Source organism: Ursus maritimus, unplaced genomic scaffold (genome assembly GCF_017311325.1).
Source record: "Ursus maritimus isolate PB19 unplaced genomic scaffold, ASM1731132v1 scaffold_4, whole genome shotgun sequence".
Taxonomy (NCBI): domain Eukaryota; kingdom Metazoa; phylum Chordata; class Mammalia; order Carnivora; family Ursidae; genus Ursus; species Ursus maritimus.
Genome location: NW_024426552.1, coordinates 83,349,342 through 83,360,386, shown reverse-complemented (window position 1 = coordinate 83,360,386; position 11,045 = coordinate 83,349,342). Strand labels below are relative to the sequence as shown.

The following is an 11,045-nucleotide window of genomic DNA, read 5'->3' as shown; positions in this document are numbered from 1 at the left end:
CCATTTTTACTTCATCCAGGCCATGTGTAGAAATCTTGACCTCTCAGGGCTATGGAGAGAGCCTTTTGGCAGGTTATTGAGTTAAGTAACCAGCACCTTTTGGGTGTAATCAATCCATCACCCGTTACAAATTCATCTAACTTGCTACCTCTCTCAGCTTATAATGCATCTTCCTCATACTCCCCCACCATCCTGTGTAAATAGGAACTTCGGGCCTGTTTTTTTCTGACATTGCATCCTGCTTCTTCTCTTTGTTGTCCTTACAGATGGCTAATTATGTGTATTTGTTTCTCCCAGTGGGATCTATATCCCTTTTAGACTGTAGGCCTAGCATAGGACCTGCACATAGTAGGCACTTAGATATTTATTGAATTAATGAGTGGTTTATGCTGTTATCCAGCCCTTTTTTCCCCACCTAGTCCACAAAGAATTCTATTATATCTTTCCAATTATTTTCTGAAATACATAATTACTCTGTCACATTCTCTTGTTATTTTAGAAACCTTAATAGTATGAATTGTACTCAGTGAATTCATGCCAGCTTCTAATTCTCTTATGAATTAACGTCCTAAATTCATTGCAAGCTGCTGTAGGTGATGCCAAAATTAAAAATTCAGTTACTGCCTTCAAGACATTTATATTTCAGTGGGAGCAGTGAAAGCAAGTATGAATATCACTAGAATATACAGCAGTTCAAAGGTAGGAGAGATCTGATAGGCTTGGGAAGAGGGTTGGTTTCTTGGAGGATAAAATGTCATCTGAGCCTAAAGAATAGATTTCAGGAGAGGGGAGGGCATTCCAGACATTTAAGCTTGAACAAAGGATACAAATCTTTATGACCTCTACCATGACTGAAATTCCTTTAATGGGAATTAGTTTTTTATCCCACAGTGACTCTCATGTGAAATTTCCGTGAATACAGTTACACACAGCAGAAACAGTAAGTTCAGTTTCCCAGTAACAGTGAGATCCTTTCCTGCTTCTAGCAGAAAGGGCTTACAGTGTTTGCAGTGGTCCTTCCAGATGTCCAAGAAAGGGAAATCGTGTAGAAATAAGATTAGGAGTGAAATTTTGCCTCAGTTTATCTCCAGTGAGAGTTGATTATATACCATCAGAGGGAGAATTTGAAGAGGACAATATTCACAATCAGAAATGGCTTACAGAGTGATTTTATTGATACGTGTTACAGTGTTTACTTTTGAACAAGTTCAAATTCCTGCCAGAGATATGTTGAATAGATGTCTTTCCATCTATTTTGCTGCAAGTCCCTAATGTATATTGCCTCATCATATGAAATGACAGAATTTTTTTTTAAATGACACAGTCTAAATTAAGTTTATTTATTTAATAGCTTTAGCAAATATTTATTATAGCGGTAAACAAAGATAAGTAGCCCACCAAGAGTATTTGACCTACCTGTCTGCTATGGAAACAAATTCAAACAATTATTTAGATATTTTTGTAACGTTGAATAAAAATGGAGAGAACTATAGTTTACAACAGTACATCAGTCTCTTTAAAGATACCTGTCTGCTCTGCCTTCAGTACTCAAAATATGTATTTTTTATCTTAATTCATATTAAACATTTATGCATGTACATTTTCTTAAAACCTGATTTGATCTTAGAATGTAACAGTATACCTTGAGCCTTACATATAACAGGGTAATTTAATATTTCTAGCTCCTGTGCGACACAGTGGAGACCATGGGAAAAGACTGTTTATCATCAAACCATCTGGATTCTATGACAGGCGGTTTTTGAGTTTAATGGTACGTTAAAAATCTTGCTGAACTAAACTCTTTATATACAAATAGGAATGTGTGTTTTTTTGTCTATTTAGAGAACATCTTTCATTTTATAAAAGACATTATTTTGTAAATTCATATTTCTTTTTTCAATAAATGTTGAGATTTTGTAGTAATGTCTGATTTGTTTTTGAATTTCATTTTAAATTAGTGAACCTTTCCTTCTTCATAAAAAAGGATTCATGTGTATTGGAGGTAAAATTTGAGCCATTCCCTTCTTCTTTTTTTTTTTTTTTTAAGATTTTATTTATTTATTTGACAGAGAGACAGCCAGCAAGAGAGGCAACACAAGCAGGGGGAGTGGGAGAGGAAGAAGCAGGCTGATAGTGGAGAAGCCTGATGTGGGGCTCGATCCCATAACGCCAGGATCACGCCCTGAGCCGAAGGCAGACGCTTAACCGCTGTGCCACCCAGGCGCCCCCCATTCCCTTATTCTTAAGATTGTGGGGTTTTGAAATATAATCTTTGTTCCCTGTGCGTGCACATGCGCATGCACACACCAAAATCTATAAATTACAGAACTTTGAAAATGGATTTGTTTGGGGATAATTATCTGTATTACTAAAATATTCTTTAAATTACCAAGGAACTCACTGAAAGACTTCTTTAAGTAACTCCATTATTTTGGGTTATGGTTTTTTATATCTGTATTGTTCAGGAACATTGATTTCAGAGGATCAAGTGGGCTACTGGCTGTATATTTGTATCTCAAGGCTTTATAAGGAAAAGTAGAGGCTTGGAAGATGGAAGATTGTCTGGACTCTCTGCCACTGTTCCTATAGTTGTGACCATTTGAGCAATGGCTGCCCTCTAGACCTCTTGCTTGCCCTTTGTGCTTAATGTCCCTCTTCATCCTTTTGGTTGAGCTCCCACTTTTCTTGTCATGACCAACTCAAACTCTACAGTGTTTGAAATCACTCAAATGTTTTTGCCGTTTTCATCTTAATACGAAAACTTCTCAACTTTTATTACATTGTGTTAACCAAAAAATGAAAAATCACTTACATAGATATTGTATTATACTTGTACAATTAATCCTTACTTTTTTCTTTCATTTTTGGTGCCAAATATAGACATCTAAATGTTAGAGTAAAAGAAAATCTCAGAAATAATTTGGTATCACATCTCCAATTTGGCAAGTTTCTTTTACAGGCAATGTAAGGAAATAAAAAATTGTAGACAATTTGAGAATGGGGAAATAGAGTCAGGAAATGGTTATATGAAAACTATTTTTTAATCTCAACAGAAATTCTACATTTTGTTGACTGGGATTCCAGTAGCAATTGGCATAACTCTGGTGAACATATTCATTGGTAAGTTCCTCTCCAACTAAATTGGTAAAATTTTAAAATCTATGTATATCAATAACAAAGAAATTATGGATGTTATAAAGTAAAATTATTTATTTACTTATTTTTAATCTTTTTTTTTTAAGATTTTATTTTTTATTTGGTAGAGAGATCACAAGCAGGGGGAGCAGGAGGCACAGGGAAAGGGAGAAGCAGGCTCCCTGCTGAGCAGAGAGCCCAGTGTGGGGCTTGATCCCAGGATCCTGGGATCATGACCTGAGCCACCCAGGCGCCCCAAGAAAAGTTATTTAAATAATGAACATAGGCATGGTATTTTATTTTACAGTAACCAAATCTCAATCTGCAATAATATACGATTTTTTTAAACATTTTTTTTTCCTCCAAAAACCTTTAAGGTCATCAACTCTGTGGAGGCCACAAAAGGCTTCAGAAAGCCTCGTTTTCCTCCTCCTCGTTATTTCTCCAAACCAGCTTTGACAAATCTGAATAAGGAAAATAGAAAGAGATAGAGGTGAAAGAGAGGCTGAGGGATGGAAGAATTTTTTTTATCCATCTTGGAACACATAAAATTATAATCTAAAAAAGAATGAAACTGTGAAAGACAGCTAACATTAGATTTTCATGGGAAATTCTGCCCAAAGTACTTCTAACATCTTGAATCCTAAAATGTTTTGTCTAGTAGTGATAGGGAAAGCCAGAAGGAATAATGTATCTTTTATTATATTTTGTTATACTATATAAAAACAAAGTTTGAAACTCTTATATAATGACTATAGGCAATGCCTTACACATAGAAGACATCTAAAAAATATCTAATGAATGAAATGATTTTCAACCACATTAAAGTAATTAAAATATAGTCATCCTTGAACAATGTTGGGGTGTCAACCCCCTGCTCAGTCAAAAATCACATATAATTTTTGACTCCCTCCCAAAACTTTACTAATAGCCTATTGTGACCAGAAACCTGTCAATAACATAAAGAGTTGATTAACACATACTTTGAATGTTTTTTGTATTATATACTGTATTCTTCTAATAAAGTAAGCTAAAGAGGGGCGCCTGGGTGGCTCAGTCGGTTAAGTGTCCGACTCTTGGTTTCGGCTCAGGTCATGATCTCATGGTTGTAGATCCAGCCCCGCATCAGGCTCGGCATCAGGCTCGGCCATTCCCCAGCGGGGAGTCCACTTCTCTCCTTCTCCGTCTTCCTCTGCCCCTCCCCACCTGCGCACATGCTCTCTTTCTCAAATAAGTGAAATTAAATGAAAAAAGTAAGCTAGAGAAAAAATGTTATTAAAATCTTAAGGAAGAGAAAATATATTTACAGTACTGTACTATAAAAAATCCACATGTAAGTAGACCCATGCCATTCAAACCCATATTGTTCAAGGGTCAACTGTGTTTGAATCTTCATTGGTACAAACAAAAGTTCCTTTAAAACCACAAGAAGTTGGTTTCTTATTTAAATGGGGAAGAATTAATATTATAAACTCCTGATGCTAAACTTGGATACACTATTTTCTCTTACTAGGTGAAGCTGAGTTAGCAGAGATTCCAGAAGGCTACATCCCAGAACACTGGGAATATTTCAAGGTTGGTATAGGTCGTTGAAAGTTACTTTCTGTTAGGTGTCTTGTCAGTGCACTGATTAATGTCTTAATTTAGCAATTATGATACTGTTTTATATTCAGTTTTTGATGTCAAGTAGATGATACATTTTGTGCTCACTTTTTACAAGCAACTTCTTTTGATAATTTTCTGCGTTTTATTACTTTAATCATCACGGTGTTTTAAAGAATGACTCTGTAGTGTGTTCTTACTCTAGCAGAGTAACAGAATTTATCCCAAGTTCAATGCTAGAGAAAAGATTTTACCCATGCTAATGCTAGCTGTCTTTTATTGAGCACCTACTATGTCACAGGCACTATGGTAGTATTTTGCAAACATTCTCTTATTCCATGTGAAATGTGCTAATATAATTCCCAAGTCAGAGATGAAGAGACTGAGACTTTAAAGAGGATAAGTGACGTGTCCAACAAGTAGGGCCAGTATTGGAACCTAGGTAGGCTTGGCCTGACAGCCCATACTGTTGGTCATTTTACTACACTGTCACTGCTACTAAAACTGAAAGTTAATCTGGTTACTTGTCTTTACAAGTGTTGTAGTGAGATGGCCTTGATTAGAGTAAATACTATCATGTTTTATTATCTGAATGAACTGTATTTCAGGAAAGAAATGTATCATTATTGTACCTTAAGGCAGGCCATACAGGTAGTTTATCTGTGCTCAGAGAAGGAGCTTCAGTTTTTGATCACCAAACTCTGGGTTGGGCTCCTAAATCTGCCACTTAAGGTGTACTCAGTGTAGTGTAATGGCAAAGAGCACAGTTTTGGAGTCAGACCTGGTTCGAGTCCAGATGCTGGCACTTAGTAACTGTGTAACTCTGCAATTTGCTCATCTATAAAATGGGGACAAAAATAGTATCCATCTAATGGATTAAAATTATTTAAAATACATATAAAGTAGTTGGCATTTAGTATTACTGGTTTACCTGACACGGCCATTTTAAAGAGTTGTAAACTGGAAGAGCAAAGTACTGTTCAGAAAATAAACAAATTTTCTCTTGCAGCATCCTATATCAAGATGGATTGCCCGAACTTTTTTTGATGGCCCTGAAAAGAATTATGAAAAAACAATGGCTATCCTTCAGATTGAAGCTGAAAAGGCTGATTTACGGTAAAAAAAAAAAAAAAATTAAAAAAAAAGGTGGGAAGTGGGGCAAGGAAGAAAATCCTTTCTTACTATTGCAATCCAAGAGAAAAAATTTAATAAACTATATCAGCACTGTAGGATGCTCCATGTAAAAGGATAAAGATAGGGAGGGAATACCTCATTCAGAGTGGAGTGTACACGTTGGAAACTGAGAGACTGTTAGTTGATAATATCTGTTAGAGTAAAAGGAATTCTTTTTAAAATATTCCACTCTTAAGTGCAAGGCAGCCCTCCCCTCCTTTTGCCCCTATCCCCCAATTTCCTTTCCTCTTCTACCTAGTCTCATCCTTAAAGGCGACTACTATTTAGTTATTTCTTGTATCTGTTCCTAAAAAAAATTATGCATTAAAAATATATTAACACTAATACTTACCGTTTACATCGATGTGGATGGAACTGTAGGGTATTATGCCGAGCGAAATAAGTCAATCAGAGAAAGACAGTTATCACATGGTTTCACTCATGTGGAATATAAGAAACAGTGCAGAGGACCATAAAACTGAATGGGAAGTCATCAGAGAGGGAGAAAAACCATAAGAGACACTTAATTATAGGAAACAAACTGGGGGTTGCTGGAGGGGAGGTGGGTGGGAGAATGGGGTAATTGGGTGATGAGCATTAAGGAGAGCATGTGATGCAATGAGCACTGGTTATGCAACCGATGAATCATTGAACACTACATCTGAAAGTAATGATGTACTTACTATATGTTGGCTAATTGAATTTTAAAAATACATGTTTTAACACAAATAGAATCCTCTTATAAACACTGTTCTGCACCTTGTCTTCATTTCACTTAAATATATCTTGGTGATCTTTCTATAATAGTATATGCCCCATTCATTTTAATGGCTGCGTCATATATTTCACTGGGTGGATGTGCCTTAATTTTTTAACCAGTCCCGTGTTGTTGGTACTTAGGTTCTTTCCAAGTTTTTTAATAATATACATAGTGCTATGGTGAATATCCTCATACATAGATTTCTGCATATTTATTTGGTGGGTCTGAAATATAAATTCCTAGCAGTGGCACTGATAAACCAAATGTTGTAGTTTTAAATTTTAGATAGTTGTTGCCAAACTCTTTTCCAAAAAGTTGTACCAGTTGTTTTTTTCTGCCACCAATACATTTCTGTTTTCCATAACTATCCTTGTAAATGGAATTTATCAAACCTAAGCATTTTGCTGTTAAGATAGTTGAAAAAATGTTATCTCATTATTTCAGTTTTGTATTTTTTTTGTAAGATTATTTTTTCATATATCTATTGGTTGTTTGTGTTTGTTTCGTGTAAATTGCCCATTTTTCTACTAATTTATACATTTAAAATATCTCTTTTGGGTTTTGTTACAGTTGTTTTCCCAACTTGTCATTTGTCTTTTGATAGTGTAGAATTTTTTTGCAACCGAAGTGTTTTTATGTTTCGGATGACAAAAGTATAGTAGAAGCTAATATGTTTCTGAACACGTACTATGTATTAGTGTTTTAATTACTTTATATATATTTACTCATTTCATTATTGTCAGGTTTGTCAGTCTTTTTCTTTAGCTTTTGGGATTTTGCATACATAGGTCACTGATAGTGGTTAAATTAGCAAGTATGTAAGTCCAAATTATTTTTTTAAATGTTCACTCGTGTTTCCTTTTGCTACTTTTAAATTGTGTTTGTTGAGATTTATCTTAGTGTTTGTTGTGAGGTTTACATACAGTCACATGTACCCATTAAGTTTGGTGAGTTTTTGACAAAGATAAACAGCTGTGTAACCACCACAGTCAAGGTCATTTCAATCACCAGCTGAGCCTATTTGCTGTCCTTTCCAGTCATTCCCCATCCACTACTCCTGGCCCCAGGCCCCCATTGATCTGCTTTCTGTTTATTCTCTTTTAAACTTTGTAGTTTATAAAAATTGTTATTATAGTAAAAAAATATTTAAATGATTAAACGAACATATGATTGGCCTGTTTTCTAGATTTCTTTTTTTTTTTTTTAAAGATTTTATTTATTTATGTGACAGAGAGCCAGCCAGCGAGAGAGGGAACACAAGCAGGGGGAGTGGGAGAGGAAGAAGCAGGCTCATAGCAAAGGAGCCCGATGTGGGACTTTATCCCATAACGCTGGGATCACGCCCTGAGCCGAAGGCAGACGCCCAACTGCTGTGCCACCCAGGCGCCCCATAGATTTCTAATTATATATGTATATAGTTACCATATGGAATTGTTAAGTATTTAAGAGCGTGAAACAGCAATATGGCTCATACTTAGTACGTTGGACTCTTTTGAACTTCAGACATATACCTTTGAGTTCCAATTAAAAGACAGATCCCAGAATTCCTTAGACATAGAGATTTTAAACAACTTCCCAAACAAAAGAAAGTAAAAATAAAAATAAAACCTTGACTTCTACCCCCAAAGAAAAGATGCCATTGTGAGGATGGAATGAGAATACCTGCATTTTTTAAAAAGTATATTTAGGTATTTGGAAAACCAAAGCATAAAAGAAAGATACAAAATAGAAAGGGACTACCTCCCATAATGGTCTCTCCCTAGAGATAACTATTAATTATGGCCCTCCATATTTTTTAATACTCTCTGCGTATGTTCACATACATAGTCACAGATTATTAGTTTCTATTTTTTAATGAAATGGGAAGATGCTATACATATTCATTTTAGGCCTGGCATTTTTAATTTAACCATATATGTATCATCTGTATTTACTATATACAGATTTTCCTCATTCTTTTTAACAGATGACTAGTAGTCTCTTACAAGGGTGAAGCATAATTTATTTAACCAGTCCTTTTGATGAATATTTTAATATTTGCATTTTGGATAATTACATTCTAAAGAGTAGAAAAGAAGAAGGATAATACGAAGATAGATAATCCTAAAAAAAGGGAAAGAAATATACTCTCTTAGATACACAATCACAAAGGTTTCTAATTTCTCATAGATAGGGGATAGGGTCAATGAGCTGGTTAAGGTTAATAAAGTGATTTATTTAACTGTGATAAATTTCCAGTCATATGACAATTTTAATATGTAGTCTATAAAAATGGAAAGAGAAAGGTTTGATGGAGAAAAGACCCTTTCATTTTTTAGTTTATTTTTCAAGTTTTTATTTAAATTCTGGTTAGTTAACATATAGTGTAATATTGGTTTCAGGAGTAGAATTTAGTGATTCATCACTTACATAGAACACCTCCTAGTGCTCAACACAAGTGCCCTCCTTAATACCCATCACCCATTTAGCCTATCCCCCGCCCACCTCCCCTCCTGCAACCCTCAGTTTGTTCTCTATAGTTAAGAGTCTCTTATGGTTTGCTTTGGAGAGGAGCTATTTCAGGAATATGTGGTCTCAAGAGGTTTTCTAAAAGGCAAGAAGACAGGAAATGCATTACCATTATTGATGTGAAAGTCATCTGTCCAAATAAAAAGCCAGGGACAAGAGGAGAGAATAGATTATCAATTCAAGTGGTTTTGGTGATTAAAAACAGTATTTGTTGGCTAACTACCTAAGCAAGATAATGAAAGTCAGAGATAAGTTCCAAATTTTGCTTATAGGTGCATATCAGATATATGCATACCCATGGATCTATGGAGGTACATTAATACTTTACATAATACTTTACACAAAAGCAAAAGACTCTCTAGTGGTTATTCTTTATGGAAATAATTCATTAATTTTGCAATTGGAAATGCTGGACCCACAATATTGCTATCCTGTTTGTTATAGGTTAAAGGAGCTGGAAGTGCGAAGGTTAATGCGAGCGAGAGGTGATGGTCCCTGGTATCAGTATTCAACTATTGATAAGGCGCTGATTGATTATTCTCCAAAAGCAACTCCCGACAATTAATCTTTTATTTCTCTAAATACGAAGTATATTCTCTTTAAGGGGAAAATTAATCAGTAAATATATTCTGTATTTTTGCTCACATGATGAATAAAAGATCTTCCATTGCACTCTTTCTCAACATTGTTTCAGGTTAAGACTTTCATATGGCATTTCAGTTTTTTTTCAGCTTTATTGAGGCGTAATTGACAAATTGTAAAGTATTTAAAGTGTACATTGTGATGATTTGATTTGCATTGTGAAAGGCAGAATAAGACTTTTGATTTGTGTGTTTTGGCTTCCTCCTTTATGAGGGTTTACCATATATTAAAAAAAACTTGGGCAAGTAGGAATTTATGAACTCCTAGGGGTGTGACTTTGAAAGATCAAAGTTTTATTTGTCTGATAATTGGAAGTTAGAAAAGTCTAATTATGTTAAATATGAGGAAACGTAGTAGTTTATATACATATCTAGATTATTCAGTGGTGATTCAGAATTTTAAATTACACAATTACTGAACTATATAAAATATTAACATCTTAATAAACAATTTTTCAGTGAACAAATCTCAGTTGAATATTTTCATGTTTTCTGCCTTAAATAACTTTTGTCACTAAAGTGATTTTTATTGAAGTAGAGTAGACACACAATGTTACATTAGTTTCAGATGTAGTGTAATATATTATGCTTTTTAAATGCATGCACACTTGCACCCTTTTTCTTAGATGCAATCTCTTAAGATTCCTAGAGCCCTTTTTTTGTAAACACTGGAAAAGTTACACAAGGTAAAATGATTACTGCAAAGATTATAAAACGTGAGTAACAGCTAAAATAATGGCTACCACTTATTAAACATTTTACTGTGTGCTGAGCACTGTGCTAAATGATTGTATTTTTTACATTAGTTTCAAAATCAACTTACGAAGTACTATCACTTTATGTTTTACAGATAAGAAATTGAGGCTCAGAGATTTTAAACACATACTCAGTATTTACAAAAATAAATATTAACACTTCAACTTCCAGAATGACTTTAGCTAAAAAATCCATTGTTTTCAAGAAATACCTTTCAGTACCCTTGTATGCTGGAGGCACTCAGTGCCCTGTACAATTCAGCTGGGATCCTTAGTAGTTGCGTTTTCTTATTTCCCCAGAAGAGGGCTGCCTCACCCAACTACTTCTAGATTTCTTTGGGAAGATTCCCTATGCAGTCTAATGACCACCTCATAATTCTAACAAAAGATTTGAGGGAAGGGCATGCTGTCCCTAAGCCTCTGTTTACACGCATAATTCAATTTTGTAGGAAAGGGGTAAGGAGAATGGAT

General features: G+C 34.8%; 1 protein-coding gene across 3 annotated transcripts in view; it reads left to right on the top strand.

Moving 5' to 3' along the window:
- Positions 1–9,850, top strand: part of NDUFB5 (NADH:ubiquinone oxidoreductase subunit B5) — a 15,300-nt gene extending 5,450 nt beyond the window's left edge. For all 3 annotated transcript variants that reach the window (XM_008705299.2, XM_040621574.1, XM_008705300.2), the window contains 5 exons: positions 1,683–1,771; positions 3,054–3,120; positions 4,649–4,710; positions 5,747–5,853; positions 9,623–9,850. In XM_008705299.2, coding sequence (XP_008703521.1) covers positions 1,683–1,771; positions 3,054–3,120; positions 4,649–4,710; positions 5,747–5,853; positions 9,623–9,743 — 446 coding nt within the window. In that variant the 3' untranslated portion in view covers positions 9,744–9,850. The remainder of the gene's footprint in view (positions 1–1,682; positions 1,772–3,053; positions 3,121–4,648; positions 4,711–5,746; positions 5,854–9,622) is intronic.
- Positions 9,851–11,045: the final 1,195 nt, after the last annotated feature.